At 33.3% G+C, this 24,713-nt stretch overlaps 3 protein-coding genes and 2 long non-coding RNA genes across 7 annotated transcripts; 3 read left to right on the top strand and 2 right to left on the bottom strand.

Annotated features, from left to right (window-relative positions):
• Positions 1–3,621: 3,621 nt before the first annotated feature.
• LOC127144026 (uncharacterized) lies at positions 3,622–8,969 on the bottom strand. 3 transcript variants are annotated; one of them, XR_007815574.1, is made up of 4 exons: positions 8,820–8,969; positions 6,419–6,459; positions 3,884–4,400; positions 3,622–3,801 (listed from the first exon to the last, which is right to left on the bottom strand). It is a non-coding gene; the product is annotated as an uncharacterized LOC127144026 (long non-coding RNA). The 3 variants fall into 3 exon arrangements; XR_007815573.1 differs by having other exon boundaries at positions 3,884–6,459; XR_007815572.1 differs by having other exon boundaries at positions 3,884–7,824; positions 8,820–8,960.
• On the top strand, positions 6,123–9,863 carry LOC103495929 (formin-like protein 3). Its single transcript, XM_017046388.2, has 6 exons — positions 6,123–6,290; positions 6,506–7,427; positions 7,504–8,020; positions 8,116–8,315; positions 8,410–8,648; positions 8,727–9,863. Exons 1-6 carry the CDS (start codon positions 6,123–6,125, stop codon positions 9,615–9,617), a joined length of 2,937 nt encoding a protein of 978 aa, XP_016901877.2. The 3' UTR covers positions 9,618–9,863.
• Positions 9,864–18,079: 8,216 nt separating this feature from the next.
• Positions 18,080–18,906, top strand: LOC127151710 (uncharacterized). Its single transcript, XR_007824838.1, has 3 exons — positions 18,080–18,286; positions 18,388–18,485; positions 18,818–18,906. It is a non-coding gene; the product is annotated as an uncharacterized LOC127151710 (long non-coding RNA).
• Positions 18,907–19,776: 870 nt separating this feature from the next.
• On the top strand, positions 19,777–22,501 carry LOC127151709 (uncharacterized). The gene is made up of 7 exons (XM_051091686.1): positions 19,777–19,912; positions 20,006–20,170; positions 20,303–20,443; positions 21,610–21,688; positions 21,813–21,911; positions 22,066–22,104; positions 22,331–22,501. The coding sequence occupies exons 3-7, from the start codon at positions 20,324–20,326 to the stop codon at positions 22,360–22,362; spliced, it is 369 nt and encodes a 122-aa protein (XP_050947643.1). The 5' UTR covers positions 19,777–19,912; positions 20,006–20,170; positions 20,303–20,323; the 3' UTR covers positions 22,363–22,501.
• A 1,032-nt stretch (positions 22,502–23,533) lies between these two features.
• LOC103495927 (protein VASCULATURE COMPLEXITY AND CONNECTIVITY) lies at positions 23,534–24,471 on the bottom strand. Its single transcript, XM_008457605.2, has 3 exons — positions 24,279–24,471; positions 23,975–24,180; positions 23,534–23,883 (listed from the first exon to the last, which is right to left on the bottom strand). The coding sequence occupies exons 1-3, from the start codon at positions 24,372–24,374 to the stop codon at positions 23,709–23,711; spliced, it is 477 nt and encodes a 158-aa protein (XP_008455827.1). The 5' UTR covers positions 24,375–24,471; the 3' UTR covers positions 23,534–23,708.
• Between the last annotated feature and the right edge of the window lie 242 nt (positions 24,472–24,713).

Raw genomic sequence — 24,713 nt, 5'->3', positions numbered from 1 at the left:
AATTAGGAAATGGATAAACTTTTTCCTGCCTTTCTTTAAGAGTTGGGTGTCGTTTTTCATCGTCATCATGCTTTCTTTCAATTTTTGTTTCCGACCTTTTAGAAAAACATTTTAAAGGAGTCGCATGAACAACCATAGACTCATTTATGACACTAATTGTGATCTTCTTAATGTCATTGATTTCATTCTTGTCACTCCTCATTTTTTGAATCAAGAAATATTTTGCTTCCTTGTTGGCAATACTTAGTTCCATATCATGAGCACGAATCGACAACTCTTCAAACGTTTGAGATTTTATTCTTGTAAAATGTAAAGAAGCTCCCAGTGCATGCCTTGGGTGCACATTTCTACAGCCGACAGTTTTGTGAGCTTGTCTTTGCAATCCAGGCTTAGAACTCTCAATCGGTTTATGTAGCCGATGACTGGCTCTCCCTTTTGTTGTTTAGTATTTGTCAATTCTATCATGCTGACGACACGCTTAGTGCTATAGAAGCGATTGAGAAATTATGTTTCCAACTATTCCTAGCTATCAATGACTTCAGACTCCAAATTGGTATACCACTCGAAAGCATTTCATTTCAAGCTTCAAACGAATTGCTTAACTAGTTGGTCTTCTCATGATCCTGCGTTCTCGTATATCTCAACAAAGTGAGCAATATGTTGCTTTGGATTGTCATTTTCGTCGAATTGTTGGAACTTTGGAAGTTGGTACCCAACAGGCATTCGCAGGTCATTGATTCTCTTGGTGTATGGCTTAGAGTACATGAAAGAAGTTTGTGGTTCCATACTGAGCTCTTTTGGAGCTTGTGATCATATCTTGTAGTTGTTGGATTGACAAGGAGGCGAAGAAATGGACTGTTGCATCTGGTTTTCTTGCAACACAGATTTTCCTTTATCATCATCAGTTTTGACAACAGAAGTTTTGCTCGACTCAGCAATTTCACAAGCCTTCATTTGATCTTTCAAGGCAGTGATTTCATGATCTCGCTCCTCGATAACTGTCATGAGGAAATTTATTTTCCTCTCCATCTTTGTCATGGCTGCCTCAGATTTCACATCTGCTATCATGACAGACAGTACTTTAAGGTGTGATTCTTTCTCTAATAGATCAGAAGCAGGAGTAGAGTTGTCCAACAAAGGATTCTCTATGATGATGATTCTACTTTTAGGAGATTCCATCAATTGTTCTTAACTTTTCTTTGTGAGGACAGAACTTTGTTCTTGTTCTTATATGCTCCTCTTTGAGTGACTCTAGGTGACAAGTCTAGTGTCATTTGCGATAGTAGCTTTGGATGCAACCTTCCATAGTACCATTAGCTGGTTTTTTGTTTTGAGTTTTGAGAGAGAGATGAGAGGTAAAGAGGTTCCACTAGACATGCCAATTTTTTTACAGGAGATTTCAGAGAAATGTAATTCGTGAAATTGAATTTTGTATCGATTCATGTATTTACGTTGATTTGATGCGAATGTGGTTCAATCTCTAGAATTTAATCGTCTGATTCTTTATCAGCTAAATGCTTACGCTTGATTTGAGGAAGCGAACGGAGCACGTATCTTAAAAGGAGCTTCAATCTTCGAGGGTGGTCGACTTCAGAAGTTGGGGAGTCTTCTAGCTCTTTAGGAGAATTCTCTCTAGACCTTCTAGAGTAAAAAATTTCCAACTCTCTCAAATGAAGAGAACGCCTTTATTTATAGAGTTCCTTGGTGGACTTTTATGAACTTAGGCCTAGTTTGTACATGGACCAAACCCATGGGCTTGATCACATGAATTGGGTCATATTTAACTTTGGGCTAAATTAAGCTTTTTTTTTTCCTCAATTGAATTTTAGTCCAAGTAAATAATATTTAATTGAACCAAAATAATTAATTTGATCCAATTGTTATAAAAAAGACATGTGACATCATTAGAATCGTCCAATTTGTTTTTAAATTTAATTTAGGACGTATGCCAATTTTTAGTTAATCCTAAATATAATTATTTTAGTAAATGATGTGACAATTTGTGATTGGTTCCAAAATTTCTTATTCAATAGTAGTAAAATTTGTCTATGATAGACCACAATAGACTACTATTTGTTCCTCATAGTTTAACATAGATATTGTGATACTTTGCTATATTTGTAAATATTTTTAGCAATTTTATCATTTAAAATAATATCTTTTAATAGTCAAACCATTGAAAAGAATGTTAGATTTATTTTAAATATAATATTATTATTAATGTGACCCATGTGCATTATATGCTATTCTCTCTCTTACGGACATATTATTTTATTAGGTTCATTAGGTAAAAAGATAATACCATAATTAAAAGGTGGTGTCTATAAATAGATCCTAAGGCTTGATCTTCTTACTATCTTATTCAAGTAACAAAAAAGCTAATTAAGTTCTAAAGAAAAGTCAAAACCTAATTAAGTTCTAGAGAAAGGTGAAGGGAGAGAAACACAACTCTTAGAAAACAATTCATTGATCAAGGTATGTTATTCTCTTACTAAATTTAATTTGTGAAAATTATTTAGCTCAAAAGTCATGATATTTATTGTTTTATACAATGTTAAGGTTTTATTGGTTTTATTGTGTAATCATGAAAATAAAACTTACATGTGATATCAAAGTCTTGATTGAGAATTTATGATTTTTCATTTGACGTGTAAGGTACAAATTCATATTTGTGCTGCAAAATAATTTTGTTTGATTTTTCTTTAATAGATAAAGAACTCCGTTGGATGAGAAAAAATTAACAAAATAATAATAGTAAATAAATAAATAAATTGAATGTGATCACAACAAAATGAGTTTGATCAAGTTTTCTTTAGCATGGATTAAGTCTTGTGGTATGATTGTTTTTATTTATTAATTTATTATTATTTTTTATATTGAAGAATCCCCATGGATTTCAAAATTGAATTAGTTGGTTTAAATCTTCTTAAATTTTCAAAATTTGTGCAACTACTTATAAAACCATCATCATAGAAAGGTCATCGTAGAAAAGCCAGTACGATGATCACATAAACTTTGTATCAATTATATTTTCATGTGTTATGAATATACAAGGATAATGATTTAAAGTATCTACTTATCTTTGTGGTATAAATTACACCGTTTAGATTGAATGAAAGTTTTGATAAAATTATTTGCAATATTAATATTTTTGTAAATTTTGCAATTAAAATCATTTGAGAATTATATTATTTGACAGTGATATGTTAGAAATAATTTGTTAGTCCCCAAAGTGACAAATTAGTGAGTTGTATAGATATAAAATGAAAGCTAATCGGTGAGAACAAATAAGTTTTAGAAATTAAAGAAAAATCTTTTATCTTCTTATTATGGAAATTTTTTATTATGAAAATGAAAATTAAAGAAGAAGATAAAGATCATCAAGAGATAATCAAAAGATAATCATATTATCAAGATTAGAGTTTTCCAAAATTCCTTAATTGCTTCATTAATGTTACTAGTTTCTCATGATTGAATAACTTAAATTTAAAATATAATAAATTATGCATATTTAAATTAAATTCCATAAAACTTGATCTAATAAATTATATTTTATTATCTTTTTGTGTTATGTTTAAATCATTTGTTTGTGATTATTCGATTATTATTATACCTATAGTATAAATAATTTGTTAGTCATCAAAGTGGCTAAATTATTAGGGTTTCAGCCTGATTTGATGTCTTCCGATCTCAGCCGACTGTTCAAAAAGTGGAAACAAAAAAAGCTGTTTTTTTCTCACATTGAAGAAGGTGACTGTTGCTTGTACTACTGAAAAGCTGAATGTCCCAAGAAAAAAAAACCTACAAAAGAACAAATGAAGGAGCTCACCACGTGGACAAAAACTGATTTTATCAGTAAGTTCATTAAGAATTTAATTCTTACAAATGAAATCAGTTTTTGTCCACGTGGTGAGCTCCTTCATTTGTTCTTCTGTAGGGTTTTTCTTCTGGGACACTTAGCTTTTCAGTAGTACAAGCAGCAGTCACCTTCTTCGATGTGAGAAAAAAATAGCTTTTTTGTTTCCACCTTTTGAAGTGTGCCCCTTCAAATCAGAACAGTCGGCTGAGATCGAAAGACATCAAATCAGACTAGAACTATCCAACCACTACAACAGGAAAATAAAACGTCTTAAAATTATTGTTGCACTTCTGACTTTAATACATAACTTGTTCAAATCCGACAAACTGGTAAGTAGAAAAATAGAACAGCAACTGCAAGGCAGATTGGTACTGGAACGAAAACTGCAAAACAAAAACAAGGTTAGTAGACGACTGAGTTGCGAAACACGCTTTCTTTAAGATGTTTTATGACTCCGCTCTGAATCATGCAAACAGAATATTGCCCCGTCGTCCCCAGGATAAAACAGTCTCTTCTTCAATCGATTTTCCATAGAAATCAACTGAAATCAAAATCACTCAAAATGAAAGACACAATATAAAGAGCTCGAAAACCCTTTACAGAAAGAGAATTTTGACAAAGAAGGAAGAACAAACAGAAAGGGAAGAACATGTTTTTTTGGAATGAGAGAAGGAACGAGATATATATAGTGATGGATTACCAACGGTTACAAAAACAAATTTATGAGAGAGAGTAATGATATTAAAATCGTGGGAGTAAATTATGACATTAATTCCAAACAGTAATAAACGCCAAATTAATTCCAAGCGTTTATAATAATTTATTTCTAAACGGTAAAAACACTTTAGACATTTAAAAATAATTTTTTAGCAAAAATAATATATATGTTATTGTTTTATCTCTCGTCTCCTTGCCCGACTGACGGCGACATGTGAAGAGACATAGGTATATTCACATTTGTCTATTTTTTTTTTCTAAAACTCAGGTGTCTTAAGGACCCAAATCCATTGATCAAACAACGAGTGAAGCTTCATAACAGATGTGGAAATGCTTGAGAGAATAAAATAAGATTATTTTTTCTTTTCACAAATTTTTCATCCAATAAATCTTAAAATTTAAATTTTATTGCAAATTAATTTTTATAAAGATGGATATGACAATTATCAGATAAATATTGTCATGCACTTGGAAAAAAAAAAAGAAAAGAAAAAGAAAAAGACATACTGTCATATCAGGTCATATTATCAACTATTAGTCAATTAACATAATATGCAATCATTTAAGAAAATAATATAAACGTCATAAATAAATGAAAGTTCATGATTGAAAATTCTGCTTTAGAGAGAAGTAGAATGGGTTGTAAAATTTTTTAAAGTTCCCCTAAATTTCAATTTATTCCAATAAGTTGAGTTTGAGGTGTCAAAGGATAAAAACACAATTTAAATATAGCTCATGTTTGTTGGAATTGTGCGATCCGATTACTGTTTAATAGATTTTCCTCCTAATTACAGAGTGGCATAGGATTTTAATAATTAAATGGATTTTTCGTTACCAACGGCTGCCCAATCACCTCTTGACAACCTCAATTTTCATTCTAAACCCACGCTACATTAGCCACTCAAATTTTAATATTGAAAAGTAAATAATAATAATAATAATAATAATAATAATAATAATAATAGTATATCTTTCATAAAGTAAATTTAGATAATTGGGGGTGAAAATAGATAAGATTTTGAAAAGAGAAGGGCATAAAATAAATTTAAAAGAAATTAAAAGAATCATGGGTTTTCCACATAGTTCTCCCCACGTTTGCTTAACTCATCCATTTTTTTTTCCTCCCTTCCGGATATCAAGAAAAGATATCTTCGGAATATCAGGGAGGGAAAAAGGTTTTGGACTTTGGTTCCAGAAAAGAAAATCCAGGACAAATTCGGCTGAAGAATAACAAAAATATCAAGAATTCAAACTCAAACTGTCATAATTTTGTAAATTTGACAAACAGGTGTTGATTAGATTGATTTTTTTTTTTTTTTGTTCTTTGGGCATTTATCATGGTGAACGCTCGTTTCAATCAATGAGACTCTGAGCGTTCTAACATTGATTGGGAAACTTTTATGTGAATTATTGGCAAAGTTGGGTAAATACATTTACAGGAAGGGGTAAGGTTCTGCAATTCAAAGAAATTGGTTGGTTTTAGAGGGATTGAAGAGTAGAGATTTCTTCAAGTTCGATGAAATGAGAAGAGAAGAAAACGGATGGGATGGTGATTCAGAGAGAAATGGAATTAAGAAGAGCTGGTTATGTGGTTGTTTTTGTGACTCTCCTCTGTGCATTGGCAATTGCGAGTTCAGAAGGCAGAAGGAAGACGGTCGAAATGGTTCTTACCAATGCCAATTGCCATGCATCATCGGACTTGGATACAGATATGGTAACTAATTTTCCCTTTTCTCTAATTATTATGAATCAACTTTCTTTCTTCTTCCTTTCAATTCAACCCAGAATCATAAAATGAAAAATAGATGATGACATATGTGGGTAGGGAATCGTGATTCGTACCTTTTTGTTTGTTTCTGCTTTTTTGCTTTCCTCTTCATCATCTGCAAAATACAACAAACTTCTGATATAATAATAGTGTGATGACAGGGAGAGAAGGCATGCATGAAAGAATTAGCAGAGAAAGAATATCAACATGAAGATGAAGAATCTCTTGTTCCTCGCATCAAAACTGAAAACATGGGTAAAAAAGTTATAAGAATTCTACCACCTGATATGAAACAGGACGTGTTGAATTGTTTAAGAAAGAAAACTATGCTTTCTCGTGGTTCTGAATCAAGTTCTAGTTTATTTGATCGGTTTAACAAACCAACCGAGTTGTTATTAATTGGAGGATCCAATATTCATATGAAACGTCTAATTAGATCATCGCAAGATTCATCAAAACGGCATCTTGCTGAAGTTCCATCTCCACCTGCACCTCCCTTACCATCACCTGGAGCAGAATCACCAGTAACTTCTCCGTTACCGTCTCCAAGTCATGCTCCAATGCCATCACCAAGTCATGCCCCAGCCAAGTCTCCAAGTCATGCCCCAGCCAAGTCTCCAAGTCATGCCCCAGCCAAGTCTCCAAGTCATGCCCCAGCCAAGTCTCCAAGTCATGCCCCTGCCAAGTCTCCAAGTCTTTCCCCAGAGAAGTCTCCAGGTCTTGCCCCAGCCAAGTCTCCAAGTCTTACCCCAGCCAAGTCTCCATCACGAGACCTCCATCCACCTGTTGAGGCTCCAGAACCGCCACCGGACCACACCGATGTTCCAGATTTGCCTACACCATCTGTAGTTCGCTCGCCACCTCCTCCACGTGCTTCTTCCAAGTCTCGGCCTCCAAAGAAGCATGAAGAAGACCAGACAGTCATAATTGCTGGTATTGTAGCAGCTGGTTTGGGAGTTGTTCTTGTGGTTGCTTTGCTTTTGTTCTGCTGTCGTAGAGGTGAGAAAAGTAAAGTTGATCCAAAGGATGGGCAAAAGGATGAGAGACCTCTCTTAAACATATCTTTGAGTGAACTATCAGCAGGTAAGGTACTATTTTTATGTTCTCTCATTGTTTTTCCATTGATGAATTTTCAAATCATCTTTGTAATTGCCTTCAGGTTCTTCACAGAAGTCATACAACCTTGGAAATTCAGGTACCAAAGACGTAAATGCTGATAATGGAACTAAACCACACTCATTTGTTGGCAACTTATCTGCGAATCCTGAAAATGGCACCTCTATGGCTGAGGCTCCAACATCTGATGGTAAATCATCAGCAATGCCGCATCTAAAACCCCCTCCTGGAAGATTAGATTCTCAACCTCCACCTGCACCTGCACCAGCACCAGCACCAGCACCAGCGGCAGCACCTCCACCGCCTCCGCCGCCTGCTCCTAGAGCCCCACCACCACCACCTCTAAAAGTTGGTCGCCCCCCACCTGCACCACCGGGAGCAATCCCTGGTAAATCTCAAGCAGTACCTACTGGGCCACATCGACGAGGATCTAGTGGCTCAAGTATGGATGCAGATTCAGGAAGCCAAAAGACCAAGCTAAAGCCCTTTTTCTGGGATAAGGTTCTTGCTAACCCTGGGCAATCTATGGTCTGGCACGAGATTAGTGCTGGATCATTCCAGTAAGCAAACATAAACTCTTAATTCTCTCAATAGTATTTCATTATGCAGAGGGATTTGATGTATACTACAAAATTAATCATTATACAATTGGCAGATTCAATGAGGAGATGATGGAGTCCTTGTTTGGATATACAGCAGCAGAAACTAACAAAGGCGACCGCAAGAAAGATTCAGTTTCAGACCCTTCATTACAATACATTCAAATCATTGATGCTAAGAAAGCTCAAAACCTTTCAATTCTCCTACGAGCACTAAATGTAACAACAGCAGAAGTATTAGATGCTCTTGAAGAAGGCACTCGCCCTTTACCTTTCTCTTAATCCAACTTGCTTTAAAGTTGGTCTAATTGATGAAACTAACAAAGGGTTTATAACAAACTATGTACCAGGAAATCCTGATCTTCCAGCAGAGCTTTTACAGACCTTGTTGAAAATGGCACCAACAACAGAAGAGGAACTAAAACTTAGATTATTTTCAGGGGACCTTTCTCAGTTAGGTCCAGCAGAACGATTCCTCAAAGTGTTAGTGGATGTTCCTTTTGCTTTTAAACGATTAGAGTGTCTTCTCTTCATGCTCTCCATGTCGGAAGATGTCACTAACATTAAGGAATCATTCGCTACTCTAAAGGTGAGCATACCAAGATCCAAAATTAACTTCCTAAAACTTAACATTCAATTTACTATTCACTAATTGGCTAAATCTTAGGTCGCCTGCAACAATCTTAGAAACAGCAGGCTGTTTCTCAAGCTATTAGAAGCAGTTCTCAAAACTGGAAACCGAATGAACGATGGGACGTACCGTGGTGGTGCTCAGGCGTTCAAGCTCGACACGCTCTTGAAACTGGCGGATGTTAAAGGAACTGACGGCAAGACTACGCTCTTACACTTCGTCGTACAAGAGATTATTCGTTCGGAAGGCATACGAGCAGCTCGTTCTGACAGACAAAGCCGGAGTTCATCCAGCATAATCTCCACCGATACGATTTTTGAGGACTTCGCCGACGATTCAACGGAACATTATCGACAATTAGGTCTACAAGTGGTTTCTGGTTTGAGCACGGAGCTGGAGGACGTGAAAAAAGCGGCTGCCGTAGATGCAGATGGGCTAACAACAACGATATCAAAACTTGGCCAATCTCTGATTAAAACAAAAGCATTTATAAACGCGGAGATGAAGAGTTTAGACGAAGACAGCAAATTCCACCAATCAATGTCGAAATTTGTAGAAGGAGCAGAAGCGGACATAGCGTGGATTGCAGAGGAAGAAAAGAAGATAATGGCTTTGGTGAGAAGCACAGTGGATTACTTCCATGGAAATTCAGGAAAGGATGAAGGATTGAGATTGTTTACGATAGTACGCGATTTCTTGATTGTGTTGGACAAGACTTGTAAACAGGTGAAAGAAGCAGCTGAGGCTGCAGCCAAGCAAGCAAAGAATTCCAAAAAAGAAACTGCGACACCGTCGGCTACTTGTCAACAGAATTCAGATGTACGGCAGAGGCTATTTCCGGCGATTGTAGAACGACGGATAGGCGATGACGAGTCAAGTTCTTCGGACGAGGATGATGGCGAGAGATCATCTTCATCATCATCCTAGAATTTCTGCTCCAGTGAAAGTGGTTTTTCATTTCACGGAACGGAATTTGTCGGAAAATCGTTTGGCGTAATTTTGCGAGTAATGTGATGTAACGGAATTGGTGTTTGTACTAAGGATTTGATCCCTTTCTACTTTAGAGTAGAAATGGTAAAAAGCGTTTTGTGGAATTCAAAAGATAGGAGAACTCCCATTTTTATAAACCATTTGGTTACTATTAAATCAAGTAGAAGTTTTATTTGAATTCAATTTCTGAAAAAATCTATATACTTTTTAGAAAGGAAAATTCTAGAAATTTATTTAGGGTGTTCAAAGTTATTTATAGTCCGGGATTGCTTGCAAAAAACAACTTTACCTCACTTGTATTTGATAATCATAATCATGTACTTGACTCATATATTTGGTAATGTAATGATTCATATACTTTACTTGTCAATATATTTAAAATGATATATTCTTCAAAAAGTTATCAATCATGCAACCCATTATACCGATGAAAAAAAGATACATTCATTTGTTGCAGTGTTGATGCACTTGATTGAAAACTATTTAAAAAAGAACTACCCAAATCTTAGAACCCCACCTTCCAATTGTACCAAAAAAAATGTTTTCTTTGCTTTATTAATGGTCAACTTTAACCCTACCAAGGTGTGAGGTTGTGTAAAATTTTCGTCCATTATTGTCTTTGAACAATGGTTTGGTTCTTTTTCAGTTTAAGAAATAAGAGACTCAAGTTTTGATGGTTTGGTTTTTGTCATAGTAAGGACATACCTTATTTATAGGGGTGACCATTAGTCAATCGAAATCGATTTTTCAACCGAACTGTCATCGAACCGATTATAGTTGGTTTAATAAATGACAAAACCGACATCATCCATTGTTTGAGTAAATGTTGGTTGGTCAATCGATTTAACTCTTTAAAATAATTTTTAAAAATTTCTTGATTTGAAACTTTTTCAAACTGATCCCTTTCATTCTCCTACCCACCGATTTCGGTTTGATCGATTAGCTCGATTTTTTAACCTATCATACTCATCCTTATTTATTGAATTGAAGAGAAGTAGGTTGCATATATTGTTCGTTCTTGAGATCTTTTGTGTTTGATTGAAAGTCAATTTGGGTGAAGTTGTTTCAAATTTTCTTTGAAATTGTGGACTTCTTGGGCTTAAATGTAATGACGAGTGTTGTCTGGCAACTAGTTTGTATGGATAACACTACTAAGATATATCAAGGATTGTCTTTTGCCTTGTTTTTGTGTGTGAGGGTGGGAGTGAAAGACGTTTTTCTCGTTTCGTGATGGTTAGTTTGAAGGGAGGGAATTTTGAAATCTCAATGGAATATGCTTAATTCCTACACAAGTGCGTTAAGTGTGTTGGTTTTGGTAATGCTAATGGAAACTGTGGGGTGGGGGGTTTGATGAGGTACTCCTCTTCGATACCTTAGGTTTCTGCTAGTGATTGTTTGATCCCTATCCTTGTTGAAAGTCTTAGATGTGTAGTTGATTCTCTATCTAAGGAGATAATTATTATTTTTATTGAAGGTTCTTTTCCTATTGGGGGCTTGGGGTTGTGTTCTTAAGTCTAATCATGTGGCTAGCTAGTGGTAATAGGAAGTTAGTGTCGTATTAAGGCATTTTCTCTTGAGATGTTGTCTTCCAGTTGTTGATCGATTGGCGATCTATAGTTAATGAGTCTAAACTTTTAGCAAACTTCCATGACCCCTTTGACATGTCAAAAGATTTAGAATAGTTTCATTTATTGTGAATTTTTATGGTTTGTTTTGGCTCAAGAAGTGAACTCTTGTCCTTTATCGTGCTTATGTGCTTGAGTTGTCAACTCTTACTCTTGTATGTTTGTTTTGTTTTACCATTTTATTTTTTTAATGTCGTGACTATAATTCATTACATTTTTTCATTATATTATATCTTTCCAAAAAAAAAAAAAAGAAACAAAGATTATTATAATCTTTTCTTTTTCATTATCCTCCTTTTTCCTTATTCCTTTCCGTCCTTATTCTTTCCTTCCCCCCAACACCCCCTCAGTGAATACTATGTAGTATAATAATATGAGTTTTCATCACAAAAAAAAAAAAAGATAGTTGCAAATATAGTAATTATATTCAAAATAATGAAGTATATAACAACCATTTAAAAAAATTGCAAATATAGCAAAATCTGTCAAAATCTATCAATGTTAGGAGTATATCACTGGTAGACCATATAACACATGTTGGTCTATTACTCATAAACCATAAGAGTCTATCAATGATAGAAATCTATCACCGATAGACATTGCTATATTTGCAATTTTTTTAAAATATTGCTACATACTTAATAATTATTATAAAAATTGCTACCCATTATGATTACAAAAAAAAAACTAATTGCAATGGACTAATTTTAAAATAATATTTAGAATGGTTAGCAATTTTATGAATAATAATTAAGTTTATAACAACATTTTTAAAAAATTGCAAATATAGCAAAATTTGTCAAAATCTATCAATGATAGAAATGTATCAGCGATAGACCATGTAGCAAATGTTGGTCTATCATTGATAAACCATAGGAGTCTATCAACGATAGAAGTCTATCACCGATAGATTTTGCTATATTTGCAATTTTTTTAAAATGTTGCTACATAGTTAATAATTATTCTAACAATTGCTATCCATTCTAATTACCCTTTTAAAAAATTGCAAATATAGAAAATCTATTAGTGATAGATTTCTATTGCCGATAGATTTTTATGGTTTATTAGTAATAGACCAATATTTGCAATATGATCTATCAGTGATAGATTTATATCATTGATAGACTTTAACATATTTTGCTATATTTGTAATTTTTTAAAAATGTTGCTATATACTTAAAAATGAGATATTTGCCTCTATCTCATTTTAAAATTTATCGAAAGCGTAGATACTAAGGGCATGTTTGGGGCTAGGAGCAAGGTGGAGTGTGCTATAATAGTACTCCACCTCTTGTTTGGAGCAATGTTTAGTTTTAGTCAGGATATCACAATTAACATTTAAAATAACTCATATGACCTTGCTATTTTCCAACTCTAGGGGTATTTGTTTAAGGGTTGGAAAGTTCATCGACAAACTTTCGGACACTACCTTTAGTGATCGTCGTCGGCCAATCTCCGACCACCACCTCTGGTTATTCCACCAGCGAACTTCCAACAACCTAATTCTTGTGATCGTTGCCAACCAACCTTCGGTCCCCACCAATCAACTCTGAGAAATTTTTATAAAAATATTTTTAAGGGTTAGGCTAATGTCCAATGACTCCAAGGACGAACTTTCAACAATTAACTCAAGTGAAAGTCGCCACCGATCAACCTTAAAATTTTTTAATAAAAATATTTTTAGTATATATAACAACTAAAGGAAAATTGTATATACAAATATTTTTTAGAAAAAATTAAAACACATTTGTATTTTTGTTATAAAATTTTCTTATAAAAAAGTGTTAGAATAAAAATGAGTTAGAAAGAGGTTTTTCAAAAGTTGATTCCAAAATACACATTTAGTTTGATTATAATACTTTTTAATATACGCTTTCTCTCATGTTTTTTCGGTTTCAACATTGTCTTGTGGATGATAATGTTTGACTAACAAGTGATTTGAACTATTAATTCAATAGAAAGTGATATTATTATCCAATAGAAAATGATATTATTTCTATTTTCTGTACGTGTTTGTATTGATTTCAGCTCAATTTTAATTTTTGAACATGTTCGCTCTAATTTTGTGTTGTAGCATTATATATTTAATTAACCACATTTCCACATTCTTGAGCTATTTTCTTATCTAAAGTTATTCGTCCATGATCGATAGAGAATTACCTCTTGCATAATTTAAAACACAATATAGAACAAACGTGAAAACTATTTTATTTACTTGTTAAACTTGTTAATAGTCATATGTACAGATTTTAGTTGTTAAATTTATTAACTTAATTAACAATATTTAATTAAATCACATCTCAATTTCTATAAAAGATGATGTTATGACATAAAAGTGCAGAAGACATGCATCCCAACTAGTTTGTATAAATCAGTGGAAGGTACGATATAATTCGAACTACGTTTTCAAACAATGGCATTTCATGTACCTAATATAAGCATGCCAACAAATAATAGCAAAAAAACAATAAATATGATATATAATACAAACTATAATATTATGCATCCCAAATACAGAATATAATAAACTATAAACTATAATAACCATAAATTATTATAATAACCCACATTCCACCCAAAACGTCCCCTAAATAAACCATTCGAAACATTGTAGTATGCAACAAAATGATGTATATATGGACTAAAATTGAATTTTAACCTCATCTTTTTTTTTTCTTCCTTTTTTTTTTTTTGGGTTCACCAGCACATAATAGAATAAAGATTTATACAGACGTTACATTTTGATGAGGAGAATTGTTAATTTTTTTTTTTTTGTATAATATGGTATGATTAGTAATTTGAACAAGTTAATTAGTTATTTCTTTCTACCGGTAAGATTATAAGGAGGTTTGGGACGCTGAGTTAATACAATATGTTTGAAGTTCATGTATTTAAGAGTTTATATTTGTGGAGAGTTCATCTATCTCTATTTGGAGGTGTAGAGTTGTTTTGTTTGAGTTCATATGCCTGTGTTTGGGTGCAAGGTTGAGTAAATTTTTTTTTTTTTTTTGTAAGACTACAATTAAGGAACCGTTTAGAGCAAAGATTATGCAAGACTATAATAACCACCTCTAGCTACATTAAATTATTATTTAAAATTTTCAATTAGGTACAATAAACATCATTTCAAAACCTTTCATTTGCTACAATATTTATTGTTTGCTACAATTTTTTTACTATTTGACATTCATTATTTTTTACTACAGTGTTTTACTATTGTCTTCTAAAACTAAAATAAGTATAATTTACATAAATGTAACAAAACAAAAAAAAATATTTACGATCTGTATAACAAAAAATTAAAGTCCACATGAAGCTACCATCGTTTTTATTCATAAATTTCATATTTGCCATTCGTTGGTTTTGAATATTGCAAGATCATTTTTCACTTCACTTATTTTTCTTCTTTTTTGCTATTTATTCTTCTCTTGTTCATATTATTAATTTCTTCATACTATTACTTCTCCTTTTTCTTATTCTCACTTATTCTTGTTCGTAATTTATTCATTTTCTCCTCTAGAATTTCTTCCTTATTCTTCATCTCTCATCTTCTTTTTTTTCTTCTTTGTATAAGATATAAAGGATATTGGTACAGGATCTAAATGATCGTATACCAATATCTCTAAACAATCAATTGTCTATCCCAGATAGACAAAGATAAACCACTATCATTAATAGATCAATTAGATTTGGTATAAGATCATTTAAATTGGGCACAAGATCATTTAGACTAAGTACAATGGTACAAGATTGTTTAGATTTGATACAAAATTGTTTACACTAGGTATAAGGTCGTTTCAATTAGATACAAGATTGTTTAGATTGTGTGCAAGATCGTTTAGATTTAGTACAGTATCGTTTAGACTAGGTATAAGGGTACAAGATCGTTTAGATTGGGTAAAAAATCGTTATTTACGCGTGTGTGATCTATTAAATGCGAGGATATAAATTTTTATCATTTCACGTTATGAGCTTGTGACCTTTTTCCTTTTTCAAAATCGTTCTATATTTTCACGCTTTGTTCTATTATTTTTGAAAAAAAACCCTAAAATAATTTATATCATAGAAACACAACTTAAGCTAAAATAATCTACGTCCCAACCATAAACTGTTATAACTAAACTATAATGACTTAGGACTATAATAATTGACTTCTTATCCCAAACTCGAACATATAAATTTCATATGTGATTTTTGTTAATTATAATGTTATATATAAACTCCCAAACATATGAACTTTATTTGTTATTTGTTATTTTTGCATGTTTTGAGTTTTTGTGTTTGTTTTTTTTTTTTTTTTTCTTCTCAACTTTTTATTCCAACATTCTATGTATTTAAAATAGAAGATATTCTTTTAATTAAATGATTTATCTCAAGATTTTATTTTTCAAGGAAGATTGGTGTTTGAAGATTCCGTTTTCCCTTCTTTCGTGGGTTCCATTATATTTTATGTTGGTTGGTATCCTGGCGTGTGCGTGAGTTACGTCTCCAGATTGCTTGGACTGAATTGTTGTTTCCTATTTTGAAGAAAAGCTTTGGGGCTTAGTCAAGAAGATCAAACTTCACTGTGATAAAGAAACATATATTGAATCTTAATCAAGTGATCGATAAGCAACTTGATTAAGGGATCAGATATCTTCACCTACAACACCTTGATCTACTGATTGACAAAATATACGATTAAGGGGGAGATTTTTATCTAATGTTATCTTTAAAACATATTAGTAATTAATTTACTAGCAGTAAAGTTCTATCGCTCAAGTACAGAGTAAAGATTATGTGATCATAATGATATAATCATGATTCATATCTCAAAGTAATAGAATCTCTAATCTCGGGTCAAGGATCCCCAAACGTACATGTTGTGTGATTGAATTGAGTTGATAATGTTTTGTGTTTCTACCGTCTTTACTAACTATTATTGCACCATTTGCTATATCTTGTGTTATTAACTGAGGATTATATTCTTCTCAAAATTTTGTTGTCGACTTTTTACGTTGTTTTTTCATTATATATTTTGAATATGTGTGGGCAGAAATGTGTTTTTCTATCCACAAATATTGTTGCATGGACATAAAGAATTTTCTACCCATGCGGTTACTTGCATGGACATTTTTGCATATGCAACGTGCACTAGAAGAAATCTAGTCTTTAATGTCGGGTGAAAAAAGTGAAAAATGGGCTTTAATGTCGTTTTTCAAAAGGCGGATGTTTAATGTCGGTTTTAAACCGACATTAAAGATAGAGCTTTAATGTCGGTTTAAAACCGACATTAAACACCCTGCTTTTTTTGAACTGACATTAAAGCCCATTTTTATTTTATTTTTATTTTTTAAATTTGTAAAAATTCAACTTTCTCTCTCTTACTTTACTCTTTTCTCAAACCCTCCTACACACTATTTTTCATCTTTCTCAAATTTCTTTCACCCTTCTCAATCATCTTTCTCAAATTTCTTTCACCTTTCTCAATCTCATCACTTTCTTCCCTCTCTTCTTCGACAGCTGCCGCCACCACCACCAGCATACATCAAATTCTTCCATCCCTTTTTGAATATGTAATGTGTTTGTTTGTGTTTCTTTTGCTTTGGATCTATTTGTAGTCCGCATCCCTAACCTCTTTTTAATGGGAAAACTGAAGTGCTCACAAACCAAGAGATTTGGGACCGATCTTGCACAAAAACCCGTCGGAACATCGCTACCTTGTCGGAACATCGCTACCTTGTCGTAAGATCAACCCCGACGCACCGTAAGCCTTCCTCGTGGCCTGCTCCACGACCAAGAGAAAGAAGCCTAACTTTTCATTCCTCCTCAAAGGTCATGTTCATGGGCGTGTCCTAGAAAAACCTTCTTCTGCTTCATTTTTTATCGGTATTTTCTTTTCATTTCCTTCGTTTGGAACTAACTTGAATCATCGAACACACTTTGTGCAAAGTAACTGGAGCTGTTTCATTAGGATTCTTCAAGGCTTAAATGTTTATTAATCAGGTGGAATACTGCTTTGCGGTCCTCCTGGAGTGGGGAAAACTTTACTAGCAAAAGCAGTTGATAACTTTTGGGCTATTAAACTTAGCATGCTTGTTTCTATCATTCTGTTATTTTCACAACACAGACTCTTGTGCACATTCGAAGATGGTGTTGGAGTAGCATTATTTTATGCCTTTGGTTTGGCACGTGTTATGTGGGGCGGAGAGTAATTTGATTGTGCATCTTGGTAGTTGCTTTAGTACCGCCATTTAGTATGAGAAGCCTAAAATCATTCCACTGATGAATTTTATAGAAAATTTAGAATTTTTAAGGAGGAAATTATTTTAAATGATTAAATTTCTGAAAAATATTTATAAATATATTAAAATATCACAATCTATTTATAAATATAATAGACCTAGATGGACATAGATAGACCTATATGTGTGTATTTAGATACATATAGTAGTCTATCTGAATCTATCACGGATAGATTGTGATATTTCGTAAATATTTTGGTTCACTTTGCTATATTTGAAAATAACCATTTTTATGGTTGTTTTTGCCTTATTGGCAAATAAAAATTTTAGAATTGCCAAGCATGTTGGTCGTACTACCTTCCTTGAGGTTTATTTTGGAGGCAATTTAGGGTAAAAAAATCATGAATGGGAGCTAGCTACCCATAACATCAGCCAATAGGTCGTTACAAGCTTTCTAGACGCCAGTAATTGGAAGAAAAAAAATCTAAATCTTGAGCCTATTATTTGATCCAGAGCATTTTTTTAATTAATTAAAAAGAAAAAAAGAGGAACAAAAATACTCCCCACCTGTGAATTTACGTAAGAAAGCCAACAATGATTTTTAAACCACTATCAAACATTTTGCTAGATTCACTCTTACGTAGTACTGTTACATCGTTCATCTCAATTTATTTTGAAAGTTCTCACATCTTTATTTTTATTTAAGCATGAAACTTGGCAAGAAAGGTATTGGAAAAGACGATGAACTTGTAGAATGGTGAACTCTCCTTGTTTGTTCTTGCTTGAAATTACGGTTTGTATGGTGCATCTTCTGTGCGCACATATAAGATTTATATTTTGTGTTCATAAATCATTCAGGTTCGGCTTATCAAGGAGTTATATGGAAACCAAATCAGGGAGTTGTATCATAGCCTTCCATTCCATATGATTGAGTTTGTGGTCGATGATTCTGACTGGTTAGTTCACTGAAACTCACTTGTAGATATATTGTTTAATTCTCAGCTATACACCTTAAACCGTTTTCCTATGAACGTTGATAGAGATTATGAAAATGGAATTCTGACTACATTTAGTTGGAAGAAACCTTTGAATTCTTAGTCAAATTCCACAAATATAAACCCAGTTTTAGTTACAAAATTTGTCATAGATTTTGAAAATGTTGTTAAAACTGAAATTTTGAGATATTGATCTCTGCATTATATTTCTCCGTCCTGTTTTTCTAAAATCAATTAACCATCTTTTCAGACAACTTTTATCGAATTTAACTTTAAACATGACTTTTTTCCAGCACGGTGACTGTCAGTCTGAGATATGCTGATCTCATCTACGTGCTGCCAACGAAAATCAGCGTGCTTGCATGGCCAATGCCTCAGAGATTGTGTTTCTCACCGTTGATATTCACTTCTTTTTTTCTTTTAATGCTTCTCCCATATCAGCTTATGCAGAGATTGTGTTGAATTTACCCCAAGCTATACAACAGTTGTTTCCGCCGAAACCACACTCCTAGTAGCATTTCAACAACTCGTGCAGCTATGCGAATTTGTACAAAGTTATAGCAGAGGTATGATCGTAGATTAGTGGCTATTATGTTGTGATGTGACTAACTAGGATTTTATCAGTAGAAGCCAACTCAGGTCTACAAGATTTTTCATGAAGTTGGAAAAGTAAGAACATGAAAAATCATAGTTTGAAGTAGGTTCATTTATAGGATAGTTAGTTCATAACTAAAGGATCTTTTCTCGTTAACATGGCAGATGTATAGATCAAAGAATATATCAAGGTTGGCATTATTATATGCAGTTGTTTTACTTTTAAATAGCCTTTATACCTGTGAGTGGAGTGTTTTCAAAATCTAAGAAAACCGTTTTTAAAATTTTGGAGAGGGCACCGAGTATTTCTATTTAGGTTTCTTTATTTGGTTGAGAGTATTTTTGTAGTATTCTCTCTTAAATTTGGAAGATGTGATAAAGCTTTTGTATTAGTACCTTACACCATTTGATGTATAAATAAAATTATTGGACTCATATTTGTGCATAACCACAGCATGATAAATAAAATGAATATAATATATATATATATTGGTGCATTCGATTAACCGACTTGGTTGAGAGAGATAATTCTAATATGATATCCCTGTTCTAACTATTATCAGGTTTCATATTTCCGTTTCCTATTTTTATAAATATCAATCTTGTCTTCTAATTTTCCCAATTCATGTGGTAGAATTTTAAAATGTGCTGTCGGTTTCTCATTTTCTTCAATATTATGTTGGTCATGATAGGCTCCATCAGTTGTTTTCATTGATGAACTAGATTCTGTTGGAAGGGAACGTGGTTTGATAAAAGGTTCTGGAGGGCAAGAACGTGATGCTACTCTTAATCAGGTTGGGCTAGAATTATTGATTCTGCTTTTGTAAATTGTAAAGGTCCTGCTTCGTGCTTAATGGTCTGTGTTGTTGTTGGTTTATGCATTTCAGCTTCTTGTCTGCTTGGATGGATTTGAAGGCAGGGGTGAAGTGATCACTATTGCTTCAACTAATAGACCAGATATTCTTGATCCAGCACTTGTGAGGCCTGGACGATTTGATCGAAAAATTTATATTCCTAAGCCTGGACTTATTGGTCGCTTGGAGATTCTCAAAGTAATATAGTTTTCAATTTTACTAGTGTTGCTGTTTCACTGGTTCCTCACTTCTTTGATGATTGTAAACGTACAAACAAGATTATTTAAGGTTACAAGACAAATATTTATCCCTTTTCTTCTGTGATTATAGGTTCATGCGCGAAAGAAACCTATGGCTGAAGATGTTGATTACATGGCTGTAGCCAGTATGACAGATGGAATGGTTGGTGCAGAACTAGCAAACATAGTTGAGGTTGCTGCTTTAAATATGATCCGTGAGGGAAGAACTGAGGTACTTTGCTATTGTTTCTCATACTAATAGCATGTTACTTCTATCATTAACTTTTGAGAAAGAAATGCAAAGCGTTAGATATTATATTAAATTTGCTTTTACCTGTCAATTTAGGCTTTTGGATTGAATTAGTGAATTAGGAGGGAGGGGGCTATGTGTTCAAGCTCCGCAATGTTATTTCCTCTACAATTAAAATTGATTATTCCAGCCTTGGAGACAAGCAAACAACAATTTTTTCCAGCCTTGGAGAGTTTGTGAACAAAGTGTGATCATAGTGGCCTTGACTATATCCTTGGGACTTGACAAAGGTGGTAAACCTATCGAACCAAGAACTTTCTTTTCATTTCCTTATGGATTCTATTACACATTCTAAATGTCTGATATTTTTGTTGCTGTTGCACATTACTGCAACTACTTACCTTTGTGAGAAATATTCCAATTGCTCTTCATTCTTTATTTACATAGTCTTTATTTCAATAATACACATTTGGAAGATGGATTTAGTAATGAAAAATAATGGACTCTAGTATTCTCATTATTATTCTGTTGGGTAATTCCATTAATTTCTACTTTCTTTCTGCTCTGATTTGAGATTTTCTATGTGGGGTTTCTTTATTTTAATGAATGGAGAGTGCATTGGGGCGTAACCCCACCTTCGAACCCAAAGCCCATCTGCTCATTCATAATAGCCATCTCTTTTGGATTTCTCATTTCTTAGTTTTTAGTTTCTTGAATATTTTTGTTTAATGGGGTTGTTTGAAAAATCTGTAACTTTTGATATCTGATTTTGTGTCAGATAATGGGGAAATAGATAGGGAGAAGAAGAAGAAGGTGAACCTTTTAGCTTTGTCAACTTAGAGGAGACAATTGTTTAATACCCATTAGATATCTTTGGGAATGTCAGGGAAAGGTCCATAGCTTTGTGCTAGGCCTGAAACTTTCCCAGTGAGAGGAATTTATTGCAATGGCTTAAAATGGGAGGCTCTTCTCATCACCTTTTTTTCTAGCTTCTGTAGAAAAATGGGTCTGGCTTCTGGGTAGTTATTTGGGTTCAGGCCCTTGGTTCTCTAAGAGGAATTCATGGCTATGACAGCTTTGCTGTACCATTTGCTTTTTTGGGTCTTTGAATCTCTACCTTCTTACCGGAAGTTATTTCATCTTTTCAGGTAGCTGTGGTGTTTTTTGTTGTCTCAAGTTTTCAACTTCCAATTTGCATGTTGGTGATTTTGAAGGGGGTGGGGTTATTTTCTTGATGAAGTTTCTGTTGTTTTGTGCCTTTTATGAACCTTTGCATGCAGTGCAATCGTTCCAGTCTTCTATTGCTGTTTTGTTTCCTTGAGATTTTATACAACACAGTTACAATGCTTGTATGATAAAAGGAATTTTGGAAAAGATCTTCTTGCTGACTGGAGGAGAAGAATCAAGGGAGAGGGCTTTCTGTTTTTCCGAGACAAAGCTATTCGTAACGGTCTCTCTCTCTGCCTTTCTCTAATATTTTCTTCCTAGTACGTTTCTCTTTCAGCTGCCTTTTATTTTTCCATAAAGTTTAATATTGGTAAGTTACAACAAACCCACCATATTTCTAATCCCAAAAGAATCTGGTACTGTATTGTCATTATCAGGTTTCAAGCTGGAGAGATTTTATGAAGGGTGGAAAGAAGGTAAGTTTATTATATTTTTGTTAAATAAGTTGGTTTCTATTTTTTACATTTTTGTTTTGTTTTTAACCCTTGAAAATTTTAATCATAAACACATTTCATTAAATACTCTCTAGCTTCTGAACTCTGGTTTTTCAGTTTTTTACCCTTGAATACTCTTTGGCAAGCTCAAAGCCTTTTGTCTGTTGGATGATATTTTAGTTACCGATAATGTGTATTTTGCTTGCAGGGTGGTCAGATTACGTAGAATGCGTGAAGTGAATCAAGAAGTTGTCCAAAAACAAGGCTTTTGTTAAATAAGATTACGTAGAATGTGTATTTTGTTAAATAAGATTTCATTTTGTGTATGCAAATGTAAAAGACAAATATTAAAGTTTCTAAATAATATTAATTTTATTGATTTGTTGGCCTGAGAAAAAATATTTATTTACACGGATCGGCTGTCAATTTATAAAAAATGGAAAATAATGCAGCAATTAAATAAAAATAAATTTGTAAAAATGGATCCAAAAACAAGGCTTTAATGTCGTTTTTAAACTGACATTATTGGGGATCTATAATGTCGGTTATAAACCGACATTGTTGGCCTCTTTAATGTCGGTTTTAAACCGACATCAAAGCCCAACTGACATTAAAAGGCTTCAATAACACTATGAAAGATGTCGGTTGAAAACCGACATTAAAGGCCTTTAATGTCGGTTTAAAAGCGACATTAAAGATGCCTTTAATGTCGCTTTTAAACCGACATTAAAGCCCAACCGACATTAAAGGCCTTTAATAACGCTCGCAAAGATGTCGGTCGCCAAGTGACATTAAAGGCCTTTAATGTCGGTTTTAAACCGACATTAAAGGCCAGATTTCTTGTAGTGGTGTCAAAATGTGTAAACGAAACATTTGCGTCGATGAACTTCTATCCACGTGAGAAAACGTCTAACAGAAGCTTACATTTTTATTAAGATTTGCTGAGTTGTTTTGTATTGACATGAGCAAAAGTTCTTGTCGTTGGCTTATAGATATTGATGTTTTTATTAAAGATATTATTTTTATTGGCGAAATATGTTTAAGGTTACATTTTTGTCACCTCTCTCGAAAGAACATATATTTGTTCATGATATCGAAACTTTAACTTCCTCTTAAAGTTGTTCTTCTTTAATTATAAAATGAGATTTTTCTAATTTTGTTATTTTCGTTTGCGTATTTGGTTGTGGTTTTGCTTGCTTTAAGAAATAAAAATTTGAAGTATAATGGATATATATAATGTTGGTGTGGTTAAAAGTGAGTGTGTGTACTGTGTATGATCGATAAAAGAAATGAGAAGCTCCTGAATTTCCCTGTTTGTCAAGTGATACATGCCATTAAAAGAATCACATATTATTAACTCTGGTATAGAGAATTGTGGAGAATACTTAACAGTGAAGAAAAGAAGAATGATTAGGTAAGTTTTTGTCTGATTTGCCAAATCAAAAGAAGAATAAATAAAAATGAAAATGGGGTCAAAGTATATATCTTACATCATTCAACTTTAATTAGATTAAAAGAAGAAAAAAAAAAGAAAAGAAAGAAGAAGAAGAAATTTCCCATTTGAACATTTTTCTCATTTCCCAATATTACTCAGCAGCAGTTGCAGTAACATAATAAGCAACACAAAACAAGCCATGAACAAAACACAAAATCCCACCAATTGACAGAAAATGATGGTGTGTGAATCCACAACTTGCTCTTGATTTGTTGTTCCCCATTGCTCCAATCACCAACATAGACATTCCCACAGCAAGAATTATCCTTTCAAGAAAAACAACAAGTTTAAATTAAATTTGAAATTTGAGGAAAAAAAGAAAAAGAAAAAGAAAAAGAGAGAAAGTACGTAAAATACCAAGTGAAAACGAGGCAAGCAATGGAGATTTGTCTATTTGGAGGAGATTTTTCAAGCTCATCTTGAGAGCAAATGCAATTACAACCACCAAGCAAATTAGCAATAATATGAGCCAATCCCAAAAGCCCTGCTGCTCCTAATCCCAATTTAAAAGCTTGCTCACTTGGATCTCTACATTCAAATATCCATAATCGAAGATGCTTCACCTATACAACATCACAACAATAATAATCTCACAATTACACTTTCACATAAAAATGGTTTTCTTCTGAGCAAAACTCAATTCAAAATTCATTATTTCTACCTTGTTTTGAGCTATGTCGGCTTCGATCCCGAGCAGCCCGGCAACAATATCCATCGCCACAACCAACAAGCAAATCAACACACCAACCAACTTCATGGTACTATTGATGAGAGGGATATCAAAAGCAAAGGCAGTGGAAGGCAAGGGAAAAACGAACTATTTATGGCCTTTTAAAAACAAGAGTAGTGGTTCGTCAATTTTTTTTTTTTTCTTTTTAAGTTTAGAAAAGCTTCTTTACACATACACTACAAAAGCTTTTAACTCTGGGGGGTTCTTTTTATGTTGGATTCTTTTCATTTGGGAACAAGTAAAGTAGGGCATAAAAACAGCTCATGTTTATGTTGAGAGACATGGCCCAGTTAATTAGGTGCCCATAATTTCCTTAATTCTTGGCTAGACTTTTTTTTTTTTTTTTTTTTGACTTTTTGACCTTTC

The sequence above is a fragment of the Cucumis melo genome, chromosome 11, assembly GCF_025177605.1.
Source record: "Cucumis melo cultivar AY chromosome 11, USDA_Cmelo_AY_1.0, whole genome shotgun sequence".
In the NCBI taxonomy this organism is placed as follows: Eukaryota; Viridiplantae; Streptophyta; class Magnoliopsida; order Cucurbitales; family Cucurbitaceae; genus Cucumis; species Cucumis melo.
The sequence above is the reverse complement of the archived record's forward strand: the minus strand, read 5'-3'. Positions and strand labels throughout refer to the sequence as shown.

Bases quoted from the DNA above. Each gene is read 5' to 3' on its own strand.
- LOC103495929 (XM_017046388.2), top strand. From the start codon at position 6,123: ATGGTGATTCAGAGAGAAATGGAATTAAGAAGAGCTGGTTATGTGGTT. The intron at 6,291-6,505 runs GTAACTAATTTT...GTGTGATGACAG, and splicing joins CGGACTTGGATACAGATATG to GGAGAGAAGGCATGCATGAA. The intron at 8,316-8,409 runs GCACTCGCCCTT...ACTATGTACCAG, and splicing joins ATTAGATGCTCTTGAAGAAG to GAAATCCTGATCTTCCAGCA.
- LOC127151709 (XM_051091686.1), top strand. From the start codon at position 20,324: ATGGCTGAAGATGTTGATTACATGGCTGTAGCCAGTATGACAGATGGA. The intron at 20,444-21,609 runs GTACTTTGCTAT...TCATCTTTTCAG, and splicing joins TCCGTGAGGGAAGAACTGAG to GTAGCTGTGGTGTTTTTTGT. The intron at 21,912-22,065 runs GTCTCTCTCTCT...TGTCATTATCAG, and splicing joins AGACAAAGCTATTCGTAACG to GTTTCAAGCTGGAGAGATTT.
- LOC103495927 (XM_008457605.2), bottom strand. From the start codon at position 24,374: ATGAAGTTGGTTGGTGTGTTGATTTGCTTGTTGGTTGTGGCGATGGAT. The intron at 24,181-24,278 runs GTAGAAATAATG...GATGTTGTATAG, and splicing joins CCGACATAGCTCAAAACAAG to GTGAAGCATCTTCGATTATG. The intron at 23,884-23,974 runs GTATTTTACGTA...TTTTCTTGAAAG, and splicing joins GCTTGCCTCGTTTTCACTTG to GATAATTCTTGCTGTGGGAA.